The sequence below is a fragment of the Aedes albopictus genome, chromosome 2 (assembly GCF_035046485.1).
Source record: "Aedes albopictus strain Foshan chromosome 2, AalbF5, whole genome shotgun sequence".
NCBI classification, from domain to species: Eukaryota; Metazoa; Arthropoda; class Insecta; order Diptera; family Culicidae; genus Aedes; species Aedes albopictus.
This window is the reverse complement of record NC_085137.1, coordinates 495569302-495589941: the sequence shown is the minus strand read 5'-3', so window position 1 is coordinate 495589941 and position 20640 is coordinate 495569302. Positions and strand designations below refer to the sequence as shown.

Below are 20640 nucleotides of genomic sequence, written 5' to 3'. Positions count from 1 at the left end.
ATGCATCGAGAAACTCCTGTAGAAGATATTCCTTCATGACTTTCTTCGGGATTTCTTGCTGAAAGATCTTGAGGTGATCCTTCTAAAAATTTTCTAGTACACCCTTGGAAATTTCTCTAGGGTGCATTCAGGAGATTCTCGAGGAATTTTTTTAGGAATTTGTTGAGAAGTTCTTTCAGGAATTCTTCGGAAATTTATCTAGGATATGCTTTAGGGAATTCAAGGAAGTGAAGGAGCTGATAGAAAACAACTCTCGGAGAAATTCCTGTGAGAGAGTTTTAGAAGCAATTCTTTAAAAAATCTAGAGGAACTCCTGATGACATTTCTAGAGGAACTGTTTCTATAATTGTTGCAAAGTTTACATTCTTGCAGGAATTTTGCATTGAATATTGAATGCATACACGAAGAAAATTCTCAAAAAGAATTTTCAGAGCGAAACGTTTAGAGTATTTTGTAAAAATATACTTTTGCAGAATGTTTTACAGCACCTTCTAGTTTAACGGTAAACGGGAGGGTATTCAGCTTTACCATGCTGAGGGTCCAAGAACTTTTCGTAATGGAAATTTCCTTGACTTCCTTGGTCATAGACTCAATATTGCAAAGAGTATCTTCGTGCCGAACGGTAGATATGTATTCGATATGGCAGATTCGTGCGAGCTTGCAGTCGGCAGTTCGTTTTTTCTCGGATGTGACTTCATTTGACGGTGGAAGATGCAACTTTATCAGCTTGCGGTGGTTTGGCAGCTGTTCCACGCGTTCAATATTCCACTGATTGTTTGGACTTTTCTCGTGTTTGTGATTCGTTCGCCGGTATATAACCATAATAGTCTCGCAGCGATTGTGTGGTATTTCTCTAGTAGGAGAGACTGAGGAGACTTGATCCCTGGGGAGACTTGTTCCCCCATATTTTCTCGGAATCAAAAACATTTTTCTTCTAGCATAATTTTTCCAAAACTGCTGATAAACAAATGACTATGTTTTGGCTACAAGTGATTTCGATTGTACATTGCATTATTTTTTAACGACTAATGGTTTGTTTTCAGTCCTTCAGAAATCTGTTAAGCGATTCCGAAAAATCTCTATAACTTTGTGAAAAATGAACCAAATCGTGTCAAAACTTCACAGCACATAGTTTAAATAAAATACTTTCAAACTTATTTATTCAAATAAGGATGTTGTTAACATATTTTAATGATTTCAGCTTAGTATCCACAACAGTGACATGGGGAGACTTGATCCCTCGAGGATTACACACACATTATACATGTAAAAAATAAAATTCCATTCGGAAGCTTCTATTTTCTTGCTAGTCTATTCAACGATAAAATGTGTCAGATAATTATAACTTTAGTACAAACCAAGAAAAGGGGGATCAAGTCTCCCCATTTTGAAAGTACGGCATATCCTTAAAAATTTAAGGAAATCTTACAATTTCAAACACTCCATATTCATCGAAAATTCAAGAAAACTCGAAAAGAAAATGAATAGGAAGACTCTGGAATTATTTTTCCTTTAAATAAACCATGTGCTCAAAGGGGGATCAAGTGTCACCCATTTTTGAAAAATACATCATAAGACATGCCTCCATAAAAACACAGTTTTGCAAACTTTAACAATAATTTAAAGGCCTTCTGTTGTGTATTAACTTGCAATAGATGTTACCTGCCATTTTGTACGGAAATCGGATCTAGTTTTGTGTTTTTTCTTAAAGTTTCAGGTAAATTAAGAAAAAGGGATCAAGTCTCCCCTAAAGTTTAGTTTTGTAAAATCTGTCGTTGCTAATGCGTTTTTTCTCGTATTTTTTTGTACAAATGGCGCCGAGGCGATGAATGAATGCATATTGATTGTTGAGCTCGTTTCATGTTATTGTTTTATTACAAAAGCCAATAAATACTATTTTAAAATTAACATGTCGTTCTGTGACTGTGACGCTTCAGACAATCTTACCGAGACAATCTTTTTTTTTATATTTACTAAGCACAATCAATGTTTGCTTGTTTTTTTTACCGGTAAAAAAGTTTAAAACTAAATGAAATTTGTTAAAAACAAACCTAAGGCATCTACAAAAGTTGCCAAAACAAACTATTTTTGAAATCCCTTAATTGTTTTCTTGTGTTTTCCTGCAATAATATTTTATATTGCGCATTTTTTTTTTTTACAGAAAGTGTTTAAAAAGTATTCATTGAAGTTTTCAGGAATTTATCTATAGATCTGGATATAAACGTCCAGGTAGATTTATTTAGTGGATATTTACTATTTTTCTGTTCTTTTTTCCAAAAAACAATATTTTGAAATTAGGTTCGGAATATCGGTAAAAAAATCCTTTAGATGTTTGTTTCATGTTTGTCAAACATGTTCATGTTTGCTTCTTGATAATTTTCTTCTCATTTTACATGAAAAAGAACAGTAACTAAAAATTATTTCGGCATCTCGGATTTGAGATTTCGTGAGAAATTTGATTATCGTCATCACAGAGAACAATTATTCTGTAAATATTAAAATATCTTGATTTTTTTCCAAAACAATCTGCCTAGTGCATGGCCTAGTGAATACTACGGGAAGCAATTCATATATTCGGCAGAATTTCCTCATAAATTTTGCTTTTTCAATCCTTGTTATATGCTGGATATATGTATGCAGTAAATAAGAAAAATAAAAATATAAATATTTCGTTTTTGATTTTTTTCAATAATTTAGTTTTCCTCCGTATTCAAAAACTCTACAAATTTCTCGGAAAAATAAAAAAAAAATCCCAAAATCTCCTAAATCTTCTCAGCATAATGTTCTATGAACACTTCCACAGTTATTATCTGAGAGCTTCCTATGCCAATAACACTAGTATACAGCATTTACTCGGTAAGCTGATGATCATTTTTGGTGTAGAATCATGCCCTGAGTTCGAAAACGTGATGGAAAAAAAATACAGTAGAGCGGAAATTTTTTCGACTTTCCATACAAGGTTGATGATTTGAAATCGACTTTTGTTCTATTTTTAAACAAAGTCACTCAATTCACGCATCTCATTCTCGGTAAAAAATGCTCCGATTGAGCTGAATTTTTTACTGTAACTTGCCTACATATGATATGTCAAATAAACGTTGAGAAAGAATTTTTGGGTTGTTTTTTTCTTATTCAAAAAAATACATTTCTTCAAATATTTTTGGAAATTTTGCTAAAATTTTAGGAGTTTGTCCCAAAAACTCGCCAATATCTTGAATATCATCAATCTGACGCAAAACCTGCATTCAGATGATCGAATGGCATTGTATTCAGCTTTTGATTTATGGAAAAAGATTTGAAATTGGTTCAACAAAACGCAGGATATTTGAATTTTAGTAAATTCCATATTTAAAAAAAATGTAAAACTCGATATTGAGCTAAAATTCAAAAACTGCTCTACTTAAAATTTTTTGAAGCGCGGTTTCGAAATCAGCACTAAATTGTACTTTAAAAATTTTGGCCGGTTACAGAAGTTCACGACTTTCGTTTTATTTTGTAAACTGGTGTAATCATTTTGCATATCGTGTGGTAGACACGAAGATTCTCTAAGCCCGAGGAAGTCAATGAAATTTCCTCTACAAAAAGTTCCCAACCCAACTAGAAATCGAGCCCCACATAACCAGCATGGTCATGCTAAATACCCACAGCTGTAGCCTTTATAGCTGTGGCTATGTATGCCCTTTAGTATAAAATAGAAAACTTTTAGTAAAACTGTAGAGAAAATAACGCATTATATTTATGTGTTTTTGATTTTTACCAAAAGTAAAAAAAAGCTGCCACAAGAAATCCTCAAGAATTCTATATTTTTTGATTTTGTAGATCGACAGGAAATATTAAAAAAAAGACTAGGATTTTTTTTTTTTTTTTGAGCGGTATGGATTTTTTCCATAAAATCTTTTTATTCTTAAAAATTTAAAAACAGCAAACCGTTCAAAATATCGATGCATAACACCATTATAGGTGGAACAGTGGAGAGCGATAGAAATAGGTATACAAGGTGCCTGATAATGGAGAATACATTCTATACAAAAATCATTACTTAACTAAAAATCATGCATTGATACATTTTTGATAGGATAGAATGTTATTTTAATTTTCTGAAAAAAAAAATTAAATTGAAATAAATCTCTTGGCCTTAAATTATTAAAACAGTCTTATACGATTACACTTTTATAACATCAAAGAACGCTGAGAGTCCTTTTAGAATAATAGAATTAAAGATCTAATATTTTACAATAAAATATATTTAAAAAATGGACCGATTTGTTCGCTAAATTGTCCTTATATTCAAGAAGAGGCCAAAACATGTCCATAACACAACAAATCTCTAGGGCCCATATAGCCGAGGCGGTAAACGCACGGGTATTCAGCATGACCATGCTGAGGGTGACGGGTTCGATTCCCGGTCGGTCCAGGATCTTTTCGTAAAGGAAATTTCCTTGACTTCCTTGGGCATAGAGTATCTTCGTGCCTGCCACACGATATACACATGCAAAATGGTCATTGGCAAAGGAAGCTCTCAGTTAATAACTGTGGAAGTGCTCATAGAACACTAAGCTGAGAAGCAGGCTTTGTCCCAGTGAGGATGTTACGCCAAGAAGAGGAGAGGAACACAACAAATCTGCATTGTATTCCATTCTGCAGCTTTCAGTTCCACAACACTATCACGCTACAGCTTTGGTCTAAATATGTGTGCCCCGGATACGAACTACTCTACCCGATACGAATGAGCGAAAAATGTGGGCCGGAAACTAATCGATATATTAATGTTGTCGCCGCCGTCTCCGTCGTCGTCGTCGTCTTCAAGGATACTCGAGTCGGGGATTCCACGCCGAGCGCGCCAAGGTGGCAAAACCAGGCTGCAAAGCAGCCCAGTGAACCTGACAGTGAACGAAGAACTCGAAAGTCATGGTCAAAGTGGCTGGTGCTGACTGCTGGCTGCCGTGTGGTCCTAATTTCCAGCTGGAATTCTCAGTTGAGTTCTGGCGTGAGTTAGTGGTTGTCGTAGTGGAACAGAGAATCGAAAATGTCGCGTCGCGTTCAGCTAGCTATGGTCGCGTTTGCGTGTCCCATTAGCACTAATGAATGGTCGCAAACTTTCAAATTAACAGCGCGACAATGCGGTTGAAGGTGTGAAAAACTTTTGATTATCGTTTTGAGGATTGCTTGGTGGCAAATTACACGTTTACTGGTTTGCAGGATGGTATGACCATCTCTGAACAATGGGATTTTAAACAGATATGATACTGAGTTATTTTGCATGTTGTGTTGCCGAAGACGACATGGTTCTAAGTCGGCAATCTCACGAACTATTAATTATTTTTGAAAAAGAAAATTAAGAAAACTGGGACATACCGAGAATCGAACATAGAGACGTATTGAGCTTTGTAATAACGTATTATTCATCACGGCCAAGATCATTATTAAGTCAAAATGTGTTATTTTTCCATTGTCAGTTATCTCAAGATCCAAACTTTTCAGACAAGCCTGAATCATTTAGGTATGTACAAATCACGCCTCCCTCGCTCATCGTGAGACGATGGTTGTCATTTTGATTTAGCATCGTCGGAGTTTTTTAGCGCCACACAGTCGTATAATGCCGACATAAGACAGCAGAGGACGAGCAGAATAAGTCAAAGAGTGAGACAGAGTAGGCAGCAGAACAAACTGGTGCAGCTGTTCATTAGCACCACCGCCGTTCGCGTTCGTCTCCCCGTTTGACTAGAAGCCCCTGGCGAAGATCGGACAGCTGAAGACATGCTGACAAGATTCTGACTAATCCATACAATAGTTAATACAGCGGTTTAGAGATCCCGAGCGCAACAACGACAGCGATAGCTGTAGCATAAATTTTCCTGGAACAGTTGCTCAGCATCGCGGCTTATTAGATAGGTCGTACAGAATAACTTAAAGTGAGAAAAAAAACTTCATCTGCAATATGACCCAAATGGAGGAAAAACCAAACAGTTCGCCGAGGTAATAGCCAACACCCAGGTATAGAGAGGAGTTCTAAAACATCGAATCGGGTGTCGTCATCCTACAGTTCGGTGGGTTCGAACGAGCGGTCCGAGCTAATGGGGGCATCCATAAATTTCAGCCGATGGACCGTGGATGGTTTAATTTTCGCGCGGGTTGATTTGATTGGCGGCGGCGAACGGCGGCGGTCGGCAGTCAGTGTCTAGTCTATGGGAAAAACAAAACTGACAGCAGTTTAGGTAGGCGGTAGTTTGGCGGGAAAACAGCGCAACGTTTCGAAATTGGGCGGAATAAGACATAACAGCAGCGCGAAGCTTTGACGATTGTTTTTTCTAGGGGTAGGTATGTTATTTCTTACGACGACCGACGGCCAGTTGATGAATGACGATTTCATCGATGTTGGTTCGTTTTGGGGAAATGATTGTTACACTAGAAAGGAGGAATTTTAATGGGACAACTGCTATACAGCAAGTTGAGAACGCCTCTTCGTTTTTACAAATTTCTCAGGATGTCTGATCAACACAAGTCACAAATTGTTTCGAATTATGTACTCAATTAAAACACAGCATGGTAAATTATTAAGAGACAAAAAAAAGCTTATGGAATGTAAAGAACCGCAGATTCGTTACCTGTTCTGTGGCGAACGTGGTTAACGCACACTGTCTAGTGAGATGCTCCCCATTTGGGTTCAAATCCCACGGTTCCTTTTTTTTTCACAAAAATATCCTTTTTTTTGCTTCTTTTTTCAAATGAATTCCTTTGTGTTTCTGTTGTAATTCTGCCTCAGAATTTCTAATAACAAAGATTTAGTCATGAATTTTACGAGTAATTCACAGTTTTTTCCTGAAACTTCTTCTAAATTAGTTTTTAAATTCTTCCATTTATCAAATCACTAATAAAATCATTCTGGCATTTCTATAGAAGTAGCTTTAAAAATTTCTCCCCTTCACCAGCTGCAGGAATCCCAGCACTGCAGTAGAGAATTCCTACAGCAATTCTTGGAGGAACAGCTGAATAAATTTACATTCCAGGGTGTCTACTGCCTAAAAACCCTAGAATTATCAAGGAGTTTTGTTTCGCTGGAATTATCAGGGAATCCTGTAATTAATCTTGGAATTTTATTAATGAGAAGTTTTACTAAAACGTACGTTTTGGATTACTGTGGGAATGTCTAGTTCTTTGCAGCATAAATGCTTTTTGAACATTTTCAAGAAAAATAAGCTATAAGTCGTATGAATAAATATTAAAAGTAGAAAGGTTTGAACCTTATAAATCTCTTTTAGTTTATTTTTGTGGAATGTATGGACAGTGCTTATTATTCATAGAGGTGCTGTTTTTCGTGAATAATAGAGAACTGTTGACCGGTGCTTACCTAAAGTTAAACTGATTAAATGTTTTAAATGATTTTCGGAAACTTTCTCAAATTAGTTTTTGAAAAATCTCTAGATGTTTCTAATGCAATCTTTAATAATGTTTAATAAAATTAAAAAAATAATAAAATAGTTGCACACTAGGCCGTCCCTGTTTTTGCAAAAGTTGGAAATGTTAAAAGTTCAATATTGCAAAACGATCGTTTTAGCTAAAAAACCATCAAATTTTAGAGGACTTAAACCCCATGGGGGACCACTTAACCTTGAGATACGGACTTCAAATTTTGGCATAATGGTTTTTAACCTAAAACGATCGTTTTGCAATATTGAACTTTTAATATTTCCAACTTTTGCAAAAATATGGATGGCCTAGTGCACACTGTGCTTACAAAAAAAATATTAATTTATAAAATGGCAGGCAATGAAAGACCTTCAATTAATAACTTGGAAAATCCCAAAAAAAAAACATTAAGTTGAAAAGAGTCAGGCATAATATCAGTGGGAACGTAGTTTGGTCTTTGGCAGAAGCATAAATAAGAAAACGAAGATTATGGAGGATTGGTTTGGATTGGTATTGGTTTAAGAAACCCTTCAGAGATTCATGTAGTACATATTCTTCAAGGAATAAGAAGTCTTCTGAAGTTTTTTTTTATTTTCAGAAATACCTACAAAATATTATCAAACATACAATATTACAAAATAAAACGAAAGTCGTGATCTTCTATCAACGTTCACAATTTTAAGGCATAATTACGTGCCGATTTCGGAACCATGCTTCAATTGAAAAAAAAAGAACAATGTTTGAGTTTTCCCTAAAAATCTAGTTCTTTAGTTTTAAAAACATGGAATTTGAGAAATTCGAATATTTTGCTTTGCAGTCAACCACTTTTTAATCTTTTTGCATGGATAGTAGTAGGCTGTCCCAAAAAATCGATGTTCGAAAAGTCAAGGGGCTTAAATCTAAAACGAAAAATATACATATTTGAAGCATTTTTGTACACGCAACCTGAGATTGGCAGATTCTAATACAATTGGGTATGAAACATATACAAATATTGTATTAGGGCCTTGCAAATACAAAAATTGGTAGGTGTCAGTATACCAAAACTTGTATTGGCTTCCTAGAATCTGGAAAAGGAAAATTTCGCATGTGTGCGTGTGCTCTGTCGCACTGGTTTCTCATTATTTGTTCTATTTTTAGACTGAACATGGCAGCAGTGGCGGCATCAAATACCAATACATGTTTAAAAAGAAATACAGGCGGCGGCGGGAATCGAACCGAGACGTTATCATGGTGATACACAGTATCCTGCGCTCTAACCAGCACGGCTATAACTGCACATGAATAGACAAGAGGCTGAAAGCCATCATCATCAACACAAACGTGGCTTGGTGATGGAAGTGATACAGCCGCCACACTGCACAATGGGTCCAGAGCCGTATTTGCGAAGACAAAACTGTTTAAGCTTCAGCTTTAAGTTTTTAGACACATATTGTGTTTTAGAAAGTTTATTTTCAATTGTTGACCCTATTCCCTATTATTGTTATGTTAGGGTGGTTCGTCTGGTTAAACTGATTTAAAAATCTGCTTTCTAATAATTTTATTTGCGATGCCATGATGGATGGTGATGGATCGTTTAATTAGAAATTCCACCAATAAACGGCAAATTCTAAATTTCATATATCTCAGGACTCTCACCACTTAGAAAGTTGGTGTCTTCGACAACGTTGTTAAATGAGTCAAGGGCTTACAGTTAATGGTCTACTAGGCGGCGCTAGTTACACATTTGCAAAATCATTCAAATGATTGATATTTTTTCGAGAAGTAATCAACAAGCTGTAAGTTTGTTTTCTTTGAACGTGTCTAAGTCAAGTCAAGGGTTTTTCAAAGAGCTATGTATTAGTCATAATTGTGCAATGTCGCATTTCATTCGGTTCACTTGATCCAGAGATATAGCAATTAAACGAAGAACACTCAAATATGAACTACTTTATTAGAGTTGCTCCAATTTTATGTAAAGTTATCCAATCGAGCCCAAATTTGTACCGTTTATAGCTTACTATTTGTGCAACTGGCAGGAAAAATTTGAGAATATTTGGTGCATTTTTGAAAAAGTTACAGCTTGCTGAATATCTATATATATATAAAAATGCAGTGGCATACGTGGGACCGCGCATAACTTGCGAATGGCTGGTCCGATTTAGGTCGTTTTAGTTTCATTCTGTTAGTTTTCACCCAAGGAAGGTGTATGAGGCAAAAAACATTGAGAAATAGTGGTTTTTTGAAAATCTATTTTCCATACACTTTTACCGGGGAGTCGACGGGGACCTGAACTTGGAACGTCAAAAAACGCAGTAGGCAAGACAAAGTTTGCCGGGACAGCTAGTATTTGAAATAATAAATAAAAGTAGCATCCTTTAATTAATTCGTAACTAGCGCCGCCTACTGACAGAACCTTGAACCAATCAGCTAATCAACTGAGCGGCCGTAACCAACCAAACAACATCGCCGAAGACATCAACTTTCTAATTGATCTGAGTCCTGAGATATATGGGATATAATATTTGTTTGCTCGCTAGCGCTGCCTTGTGGTGGAATTTTGAATCAAACGGCTCATCATTTGTTAGTTCTTGACCAGCCAAATAATATTGCCGAAGACACCAACTCTCTAAGTAACCAGGATGATGAGATATTTGGTATAAACATTTCATCAGTGTTACGTCTGTTTGTCTCTGGTATGACAGATATCACAGACAGCAAGACGAAATTTCCATACCGTACATCTTAGCACCATGATTACTTAAATATTCGGTATACTTGGCAAAGTTGTTAGGCCAGCCAAAGTTTTACTGGTGATGGGACGTTTGATTCAAAATTCCACCACTAGGTAGCGCTGACGATAAATTAATTATTATATTCCATATATCTCAGAACTCTGATTACTTAGAAAGTTGGTTTCTTCGGCAATGTTGTTTGGTTTATTAAGGCGTTTCAGTTGATTAGCTGACTGGTTCAGGATTCTGTCAGTAGACGGCGTTAGTTGCAAATTAGTAGAAGCATGTATCTTTTACTTATTATCTCGAATATATTCAGCAACCTGTAACTTTCTATAATGTGTAGGGAATATTCTCAAATTTTATCTGCTAGTTGCACAACTAATTAGCTATAAATGGTACAAATTTGAGCTCGATTGGATAGTTTTACATGAAGTTGGAGCGACTCTAGTAAAATGTTTCATATTTGAGTGTTCTTCGTTAAACTGCTATATCTCTGGATTAAGTGAACCGAATGAAATGAAATTTTGCACATTTATGACTAATATATAGCTCTTTGAAAAACCTTTGACTTGACTTAAATATGTTCAAAGAAAACTAAATTACAGCTTTTTGATTACTTTACGAAAAAAAAACATTCATTTCCATAATTTTGCAAATGTGTAACTTGCGCTTCCTTGTGGCAAAATTTCGAAACAAGTGGACCATTAACTGTAAGCCCTTGACCTACCAAACAACATTGTCAAAGACACCAACTTTGTAAGTAACCAGAATTCTGAGATATATTAAATTTAAATTTGCTTGACCTCTAGCACCGCCTAGTGGTATATACAAAGGCATGCTAAGTTTTAAAAATTGCCTAAAACATTTTTAGCAAGTTGTATCCTTTTATAAAGTCCACCAAAACTATTCAAATTTTGATTACTTGTTCCTCAACGAGTTTGATTTAATTGGTGCAAATTTGGGCTTGATTGATTATTCAACTTTACACGAAATTAAAGCCCTTCTATCTATATCCGTGACTTCCGTTATCAAATTACTGTACCTTTTGACTAAGCGAACCGAATTAAATTAAATTTTGAAAGTTTGTGACTAATGTATTGGTCTTCATGTATCGTTGGACTCGACTAAAATATGATCAAAGGCAAAAAAGTTGCAATTTATTGAAAACTTTTCGAAAAGTTCTAATGATTCGAATGTTTTATCCAAGGGCTGAAAGTCTCTTGAATAAAGACAAATCAATCAAATCAATCGAATGTTTTATTTTTGTAAATTTGCTATAACTTTGTAAAACATTCTGATATTGTATAGAGAATAATTAATCAGCAGATTTTTGGATAAGCCACACTTGATTGACCGTAATCATTTCACAATAATGAAAAAAAAAGAAATGACAGAATTTTGCAGAAACATTTTTGTCTTCGTAAATACGACTCTACACCCATTGTGCACTGAAAAGCCCGCACCCAGCAGGTTGCTGTTTGCAAGTGGAAAATTCCGTGTAGACAATAGGACGCGAAGCTTAGCAGCGAAGCGAAAGTTATTTTAGACGCAACCCGGTTCAACTTCTCGGGTTTGAATGGAGGTGTTTGTGTGTAGTGGTATGGAAGCTATGGAACCGTGTAGTGCATCTTAATACAACGAATGGATTATGATTTATCACATTTTCTGTACGTTTTTAATACATAAATTGGTAGAAAAGGCATATCTCAATTTTTGGTAGCTTTTCTTGTTTTGCGTGTAGAATATTTCGATTTTCTAAAAAATCTTTCAGAGATTCCGCCAGGACAATTTTTCAAAAATGATCATTTTTCTTGAAAATTCGCAAAAAACTCATATTTTTGTAATAATTTTTCACTTTCTGATTTTTTTCATTTTTTTTGTATTTTTCTATAATCTCCGGCCCTCTTGAATGTTATTGGAATATTGCTTTTATATTGACGGCAGAATTTTTTTGTTCTGATAACATTTTTTTTTAATTTTCATCAAAAGCGTAATATCTCAGCTTCTACACAAGATATTTCAAATATTTTTTTTTAAAGAATTACACGTATAAATAGTATCAGTTGTTAATAGAAGTACAGATAAAACTTTCGTAGTTGAAAGTAAAAAAATAGTACATATATTTATTTGATTAAAAATGCTCAAAAACATCCTTTTTATCATACCAAAAAAAAATAATACCGGCAATATATAAACATTTTTTTCAAAACCATTTTTTTTCAAAAACGTGAAGGGTGATTGTCTAGAGGCCCATAGAAAAATAAAAAAAAATATAGAAAAAAAAATCGGAAGTTGAAAAAAAATATACGAAAAAATGTTTTTTTTGAGAATTTTCAAGAAAAGGGGTCATTTTTCAAAAATCGCCCTGGCAGAACCTCTAAATATTTTTTTTAGAAAATTGAAATGTTCTACAAAAATAAACATAAATATACTAGCTGTCCCCGGAAAGCTTTGTTCTGCCTACTGGGTTTTTTTTTTTTACATTTCAAGTCCCTAGCATCCATGTCCTTGTTCAAAATGCATGAAAATCAATTTTCAAATACACAATTTTTAAATGTGTTTTGCCTCATAAATCTTCCTTGGGTGAAAACTAAAAGAACAAACGATTTTTTTCGGGACACCCCAATAGGTAGCTGAATATAATATGTTTCCATTATTTGAACATAATTTTTACCTCAGATCTATGGAAGTCGAGATATTGGTGAGACAATTGGACAATCTTCTTGAATTTTAGAAATTTTTGAAAATATAATGAAAATTTGTATTTTTTTTTTTCAACAAGAAAAAAACCTTTTCTCAACGTTAATTTGAAATATAATATTTCAGTGAGTTACAATGACAATTTCAACTCAATTACGGAGAATGAGGTGTATGAAGAGAGCCACTTTTCTTTAAAATAAAACAAAAATCGTATTCAAATCGTCAGCCTTTTTGGTAAGTTAAACAAACTTCCGCTCCACTGTATTTGTTTCACGTTTTATAACTCAGGGCTTGATCATACACTAAAATTCAATTAGTCAAATGATTTCTTTTGAATTTTCTTTAGAATACGGAGAGTTTTTTTAAATTCCACCAATTTTTTTTTCAGGATTTTTTTCACCGATTCCGTACAAAAATGCTTCTGGAGCTCTTGAACTAGAATATTTTATCTTAAAACTGTGCTGAGGGAACCGATAAATCTATTCTGCAACAAAATTACTTTCCATTTCATAATTTACATCTTAATTGATTATTTGTACAAAATTTGTGTCATATTAAAAAAATATCTGAAAAAATCCTCCTTCTGAAGAGATGTTTCAGGGTTTTCTTGAGAAGTCAAGGATTATTCCAGAAGCTCTTTCACGGGTTCCTCCCGGAGTTCCTTTTAAGATTTCCCCAGGGTTTTCCTCTGAGATTAACAGGGAGTTCTGTCTGAGATCTTTTCAGAAAACTTCTCCAGAATATGGAGATTTTCCAGAGATTTTTCCTGAAAATGTTTGGCATTTAACAGCAATATAATTTTATTGATAATTTTTCAAGAGTTTTCTCCCATTTCGAAGTTTTTTTTAAATTTAGTTTTTTTCACCAATTCCTTACAAAAATCTCCAAAAAGTAAAATGGACCAGTTGTGACAGATCAAGCACATGCTTTTCATGCTGAGGACTTCAGATTCAATCCTATTCCCTACAACCCTACTAAATGTGAAAAATTCATGCATCGAAACCCTCGCTAGCCAAGAATTAAAATCCTTAAAAATATTCATTCAGATAAAAAAAAACTTCTAACGTTTACTTCTGGAGATCTTTAAAATACAACATATTTAGGAGATACAATAAACAGATTAAATAACTACGTAAGCCACGATTATCTGTATGTATATTGAAATTTTTCATGAAATTGCGAATTAAATAATCCAAGATTGCCTTGGAGACCGCGACGTTTAATCAGGTTGATATTTAATCAGCGGTTAACGCTGTATAGTGAAATCCCCTGTTATCTTGAAAATGCTCTGTGGCAGCCAATGGATCTATACTGCAACAACATTACATTAGGTCTATATAACTTTTTATCTGATAAACCGATTCGATTCTTTTGGCATATTTGGAAAGATGTTTTTGAAGTTTTAGACTTGTGAACAATCTTCTAAAATTATAAATTTTTATGATGCTTTCTACTGAAATCTGCCAAAACTTGCTTAAAAACTTAATTATTTCATGTACAATTCAAGTTGAGCACACTTTTTTGGCGGTTAAAGTGTTACGGAACAACGAGAAAATTTTTCTCTAAATATTTTCACCGGCGTTTTGAAAATGATAATACTGTTTGGTTCAGAACACTCCGAAAATTGCCACTTCAAGTAGAAATATGCACTGTTATTTAGAATGAAATTTTCAGTTACTTCGCAAGGAAATAATACAAAAAGATAGAAAATTTGTCAAGAATTGAGAAAGTGATAACAATTAAAGGAAAAGTATTTTTTTCTACTCGAAAGTTCAATTTTCAATCTTTTCTCCATTTTTACGATTTTGCTGTACCCAACCTTAGTGTTGTGCAATTTTAGGATAGTTAATGCCTAATACCAATATTTTAAATGACAAACGTCAACCATCAAAACAGATACGAATCACGCCAAAGCAATTGAATCTAATCATCTTTTCTGGAAGTACCAACAACATCCAACAGCAGCGAGCGTCTCCTTTTGTTGAAACACACGATGAAACACGCAGCTCTGACTGCATGAATTTTTGTTCTACGCCTTACATTCATATTGTGCTATATTTGTATTTGTAGCGCCGTGCACCAATACTAAACAAATTGACCCTCATTTGGACCAACCTTGATGATGGTCATTCAGCAGTGAGTGTCATAATTTCGGCGTCGGAGTGACGGCAACGTGTTTTGGGATGCTATGGAGCTTTGAAACGCATGAGCGTGGTGTGAGTTCCCATCGTAGGTGTTCGTCGCAAATGTGTTGGTTAGCGCCATTGGGACGGTTGGTTCTGATGAGGAAAAAAGGAAAATGTAGATGTCGAGTTAAGTCGAGGGTTATGTTTTTCGTTCATAAAAAACTTCCCTCGAAAAGGTTTTTTGTATGAAACCCAAAACCATAAAAAGTACTTAAAATTAAAAAATTGCTTACTAAGACCTTTCTACCTCACGTGTCCAGTTTGTCAATTTTATCCCTGAACATGGAATCAGCTGGAAAACAAACCTAAAAACAATTCTGATTTGCATTCTACCGGTTTGTTTTATTATAGATTTTCCAAATGCCAAACATGCTTCCAATTAACAACGGACCACCAATCTGGTTTATTATGCTGCCAGCACAGCGCGTGGTCGACCACTGAAAACTATCCCCGCCATTCAGTGTTGACCTAACATGATGAAAACACGGCATAAAAACAAACGCCGTTGTCCGTCGTTCGTCGCAAAAGGATAACAGGGAAACCCCGAGAACCACTTTACGATCATGCCATTTTCCACCGAAACACGCATTTCTAAACGTTACTTATGGCGCCGGTAGCATGCTTCCCCGGCGCTCGGACAGGAAAGGGGGAAATGTTCGACATACCAAGCAAAAACAAACTGAATATTTATATCGACTATTTATTCCAGTCGCATGCTGACTTTATTTTTTCGGTCTTTTCTCATTCTATCGTTGCAGATCGTGCGCTGGTGTGTCGTGTCCCCCTTCTTTCTCGGCTGTGGATCGGCCGGAACAACCTACGACCGTTTCCAGCAAACACCGGAAAACAGCAGCTGTGTTATGAAACTTGTGCTTAAGGTGGAAACACTTCCTGCCGCTTTGGGTGTAGAATCGGAAGAATAAGAAGAAGAGTGAAGGAGGGAAAGAAGAGGAAAACTGCTGCGCGCGTGAGAAGCATTCAAGAAGAAGGAAGCAAGAAATCACGTCTCAAAGCGGGAGACCCGACCTCAGGTTTTTCCGCCAGGAGGGTCCCAGTGTGGAGTGTGCTACCGGTTTTGTGTGTTTCCTTGGTGCGCGGTGAGAGGGGGAAAAGCTAAGCAAGTGCTATTTTCCACCGGCTAGCAGTGCGACATATTTCTGTTACGATTCCGGTATTGTGAAGTGTTGTTTTTTTTGTTTGGATCGTTGAATGCAAGCGTTGGCGGTTACGTGTTTTTGTACCGAGAAAGGTTTTTTGATCTAGTGTGGGGTATAATACTGCGCTGCCATCACAACCGCTACCACGGCGGCGTTGGGCAATCAATTCTCGGAGTAAAGCTGGAGGACGTAAATTAGCAGATTGTGTCCACGGCTGACGGCGGTGCAGCAGTTCAGCAAAGAGTTACAGTGTCGCAGCGGACAGAATGGGGCGGAAAAAGATACAGATCTCACGGATAACGGACGAACGGAACCGGCAGGTAGGTGACGTCGTTTGAAATAGATTTTGATATTTAGTGAATTTTGTCAGTGTCATTACTAGTTGTACTGGTAATTGTTATCTTTTTTTGTGTCTCAGATCTTCATCTTCTATACGAATTGAAGAACTAAAATTAAGTTCCAAAACCTTAAATTTTACTGTTAAAACTAGAAAATATATATGGTAGCAATTTACTTTGTCGTATGCGTTAATTCCCGTCATTTCAAATAAAAAATAGTCAGTTATTTAAGATACTTCAACTTACCTTTGCAAATGACTTATTAGATAGAAGCAAAAAGATGTATACTATGAAATACCAGCCCCCATAGCACTGAAAATCGAAGAATTACGCAAAATTTCAAGTTTCAATTTCACTCCACTTATGCATTCACATTTTTTTTTTCGTTTTGCGTATGCCGAAGGCAACCGCATCAAAGCAGCAGCTAGCCGAATTGTTCTTCGTCACCGTTCAATTTTTACTTTGCCAGATTCACTTGTTGAACCAACTTTCAATTCACTCCGCACAAAAGCTATGTGTCACTTCAAAGTTGATTTTCACTGCTGCAGATTGGCAGCAAAAGCTGTGCAATTCATCAAATCAATCGCTTTTTCCCGTCAGTAAAATGTTTGTTTGCAGTTGTCATCACTTAAGGAGGTTGCAAGCAAATGTGTGCGTGGATTGTCTGCATACAAAACATCGTAGGGTTTTTGACCCCATTTCCGGCATCACAGGTAAACAAAATTGTTCATTAAATAAATTCACAACGAAACGACCGTTTTCGTCCACTTCATTCAACTGCCGCACAAGTGCTCAAAACAGTTATCACACGCAGGCGAGTGCACTTTGTCAGCCAAAGATGGGTGCCGAAGTGATTTCCCATATGATTTTGCTGGAAGTTCGGCACTGGTGCCGAGAATTGATGCTGGACTAGGTGCAGTAAACTCGTTCAAAATCAACTTTCCGGCAGAAAATCTTCAAAACAATCACTGTTAACAACAAGTTCACGTAATAAGGTATCTGATTCAGATTACCCACGGAAGAGTGTTTGGAAAATATGCGGCAAGTGATATTTTAATTTGTTTTGCTGTGAGGTGCCGGAAATTGACGCGGGTGCCCAAGTAGTTCGAAACTCTACTTTACAACAACAGAGACAGATTTCTTCGTTGCGCTGTGATGGCGCATTATTATCTGGCAGGCAAAAATATTAATTGAAATATTTTGGTCGATATTCTATAGCTACATCCATCTCAATTTAAAAGTTTCTGTACAATCGTACTTTCAACACATGATTTGATTTGGATTGCAAAAAATTTGACCGACTTTTCGAATAAACTCTTACGGTCAAATCATAATTTTTGATTATACTTTGCACCATAATGTCACGTACAAAGTATGTCGGGTATTGAAATCAGATTGTATCTGAAATAAACTGGGACTTGACGGAAACAGATTTCGAGGAACAATTATTCAATCATATTATGTAATAAAAATTGTAGTTCCTTCACAATTTTTTTACATGATATGGAAGCTAATTTATAAATTGGTCATGGAGCGTATTATGCAATAATAAAATCGATCATTTTTGGTCGGTGCTTGCCTAGACGGGAATTGGATTGAAACCCTGATACCAAAAAGTAAATGTTTCAAAACATAAGAAAGTATGGTATTACTGCTAAAAAATCTTCAATGGCTGATGAAAGCCTAATATAGAGAAAATGACCATTTGTAACTTTTAAATGTTTTGATACATTATCCATATTTTATTTTCGTTCATTGTTTTTACGCCAGAATTTTTTTCGGATAAATCCATAATAAACTTTAAAAGATGTAGAAGAAGTTAAAGTTACACAATTTTTTTAAATGCATTTTTGGCCATTTTGTTGTTTTGGACCCGTATTGTATTCTCCACGAAGGAGCCTATAAAAAAAGAAAAAAGGGAGTTGCTTCTGGAATGTTTACTTTTGAGAAGTTGTACCTATATTTTTGATTTTTCTAGAAGTTCCTTCTGGGGTTCCTTCTTTTGAGATTCCTTCAAGAGCTCTTTCAGGAATTTTTCGAGAAGTCTAGGATTCTTCCAGAAGTTCTTCTACAAAATCCTTCTGAAATTCCTCCAGGATTTCCATTTAAAATTAATTAGCAGTTTCTTCTGTGATTCTCTTCCGGATTTCCTTCAGTGATTCTTTCTGGAGCTCTTTTTTGTGATTTCTCCGGAAATTCTTTCCTGGATTCTTCTAGGTGCTGGCTTCTTCTGTGATTCATTTAGGCATGGATTTCCTCCTAGGGATTCCTTAAGTAGTCCAGAAATCATTTATGGAGTTCCTGGAGAAACCCTGGAACGAAATCTGGTACATCCTACTCAAAACAGAGTATTTAAGCGGTTCTTAGCAACAATTCTAAGACCAATAAGTTTTGGAGAGGTTTCAACAGCTATTATAAAACCTGAATGATGGTTTTAATAACCTCCTCGATACTGTTTGACTCAAAAATGTTAGTAGGGCTGCTTGTTTTGTTGTTGTTTTTTTTCATTTATTTGTTTATTTAAAACCTGTGCACGAAAGATAACATGAAGAACGGAATCAGTCAGTACCGTAATCGCTGTGCTCCCTTCAGAATTGCTCTACAGGTCCTTTCAAGAATTTCTGCAAGTGCCTTTCAGGTATTACTGCTGATATTTCTATATTTGTTTTCCCCAGAAATTGCATTTAAAATTTCGGCAAACAGTCATCTAGGGGTGTAGTTGTTATTTCAGATATTGTTACGTGAAATGACATGGAACCCTACAATTGCTTTATTTTATTTTTCACTTGACGTCCAGCCGCGAAAAATAAAACAGAACACTACAAATGTACAACAAGACACGACGTCACAAATTGACACACACATAAAACAAAAATTTGATACAATACAACACCAAATATAAAATTTGGCCTGCTACCCTAATGGGCAAGAATTTACAATCACAGGATAACGAGGTTTCATATTTGTTCTAGGTCCATCAGTCATCCTGGAGTTTTTGTTTTGTGCGCCTGATCTGCATTCTGGTTAACAGTCTTTGTTCTGTGTTCATAATTTTGTCTAGGAAAATTAATCCTAATTGGCCATCCTGAATAGGGTTTTAATGCAAGACGGCTGCATTTTGATGTCCGTGCTAGGAACCGTTTGCCTGCCTTGCAGTCATTTATCGCCAGAAATGACCTGGAAGTATGCAACCGCTTTGGTTGCTAGGGCAATTTTTCTATTCTAGTGCTTGCACAGCCAGTATTGAAAAGCATCCTGGAAATATCAATTGATCAATTGATTTGATATTTTCTTGTCAGCATTAATATTTGCAGCATATCAGAGATATGATACAAATATTAACCTTCACATACCCGACCTCCGACAACTCATTTTCAAAATGCTGGCATTTCGTCAATTTTCATCCATTTTTTTAGAAGTCCCCCTCAATCGATCATAAATTGGTGCAAGTTTATAACACTTAAATGACCATATAATATCCGGAACCATTCCGGAGATATTCCGGATTGTACTGGGGTCTGGGAGTGGGTGAGGGGTTTTGTTTTGCCAAATGGCTAAAAGTGATTATTTCGTGTGTTATTGTGTATGAGAGGCCCCCGCGGAACCTGTTTCAGGTGTTCCAGAGTGGCCATATTAGTTGCTACATACTTCAGTCAATTTTTTCTGCCCCATTCTCTCAAAATCAATTTGATACGTCGCATGGCATGTTTTGGTTGGAAACCAGAATTGTCCCCGATGTCACCCCCCGTGGAACCTATGCTAGATGTTCCGGGGTAACCATATTAGTTGATACAGACTTCAGGGTATCGTTTCTGACTCAGTCATTCGAAATCATGAAGTTTGATATGTCGCATGACATGTTTTGGATGAAAACCAGAAGTGTCCCAAATAAGGCCCCCGCGGAACCTGCCACGATGATCCGGATGGGTCAACTTATTCAAAAAAAAAATCAAAAATTCCACTAAAAATCGATGGTTCAAACGCAATAATACACGAAATAATCATTTTTAGTCATTTCGGCACCCTCCCTGACCCCAGTACAATCCGGAATATCTTCGGAATGGTTCCGGGTATTGCATGGCCACTTCGTTGTTATAAACTTGCATTAATTTATGATCGATAGAGGGCAACTTCA

At 35.9% G+C, this 20640-nt stretch overlaps 1 protein-coding gene across 16 annotated transcripts in view; it reads left to right on the top strand.

Moving 5' to 3' along the window:
- The window catches only part of LOC109408373 (myocyte-specific enhancer factor 2), a 435257-nt gene that overhangs the window by 357127 nt on the left and 57490 nt on the right, over positions 1-20640 (top strand). For all 16 annotated transcript variants that reach the window (XM_062854306.1, XM_062854304.1, XM_062854299.1 and 13 more), the window contains one exon: positions 15769-16487. In XM_062854306.1, coding sequence (XP_062710290.1) covers positions 16434-16487 — 54 coding nt within the window. In that variant the 5' untranslated portion in view covers positions 15769-16433. The remainder of the gene's footprint in view (positions 1-15768; positions 16488-20640) is intronic.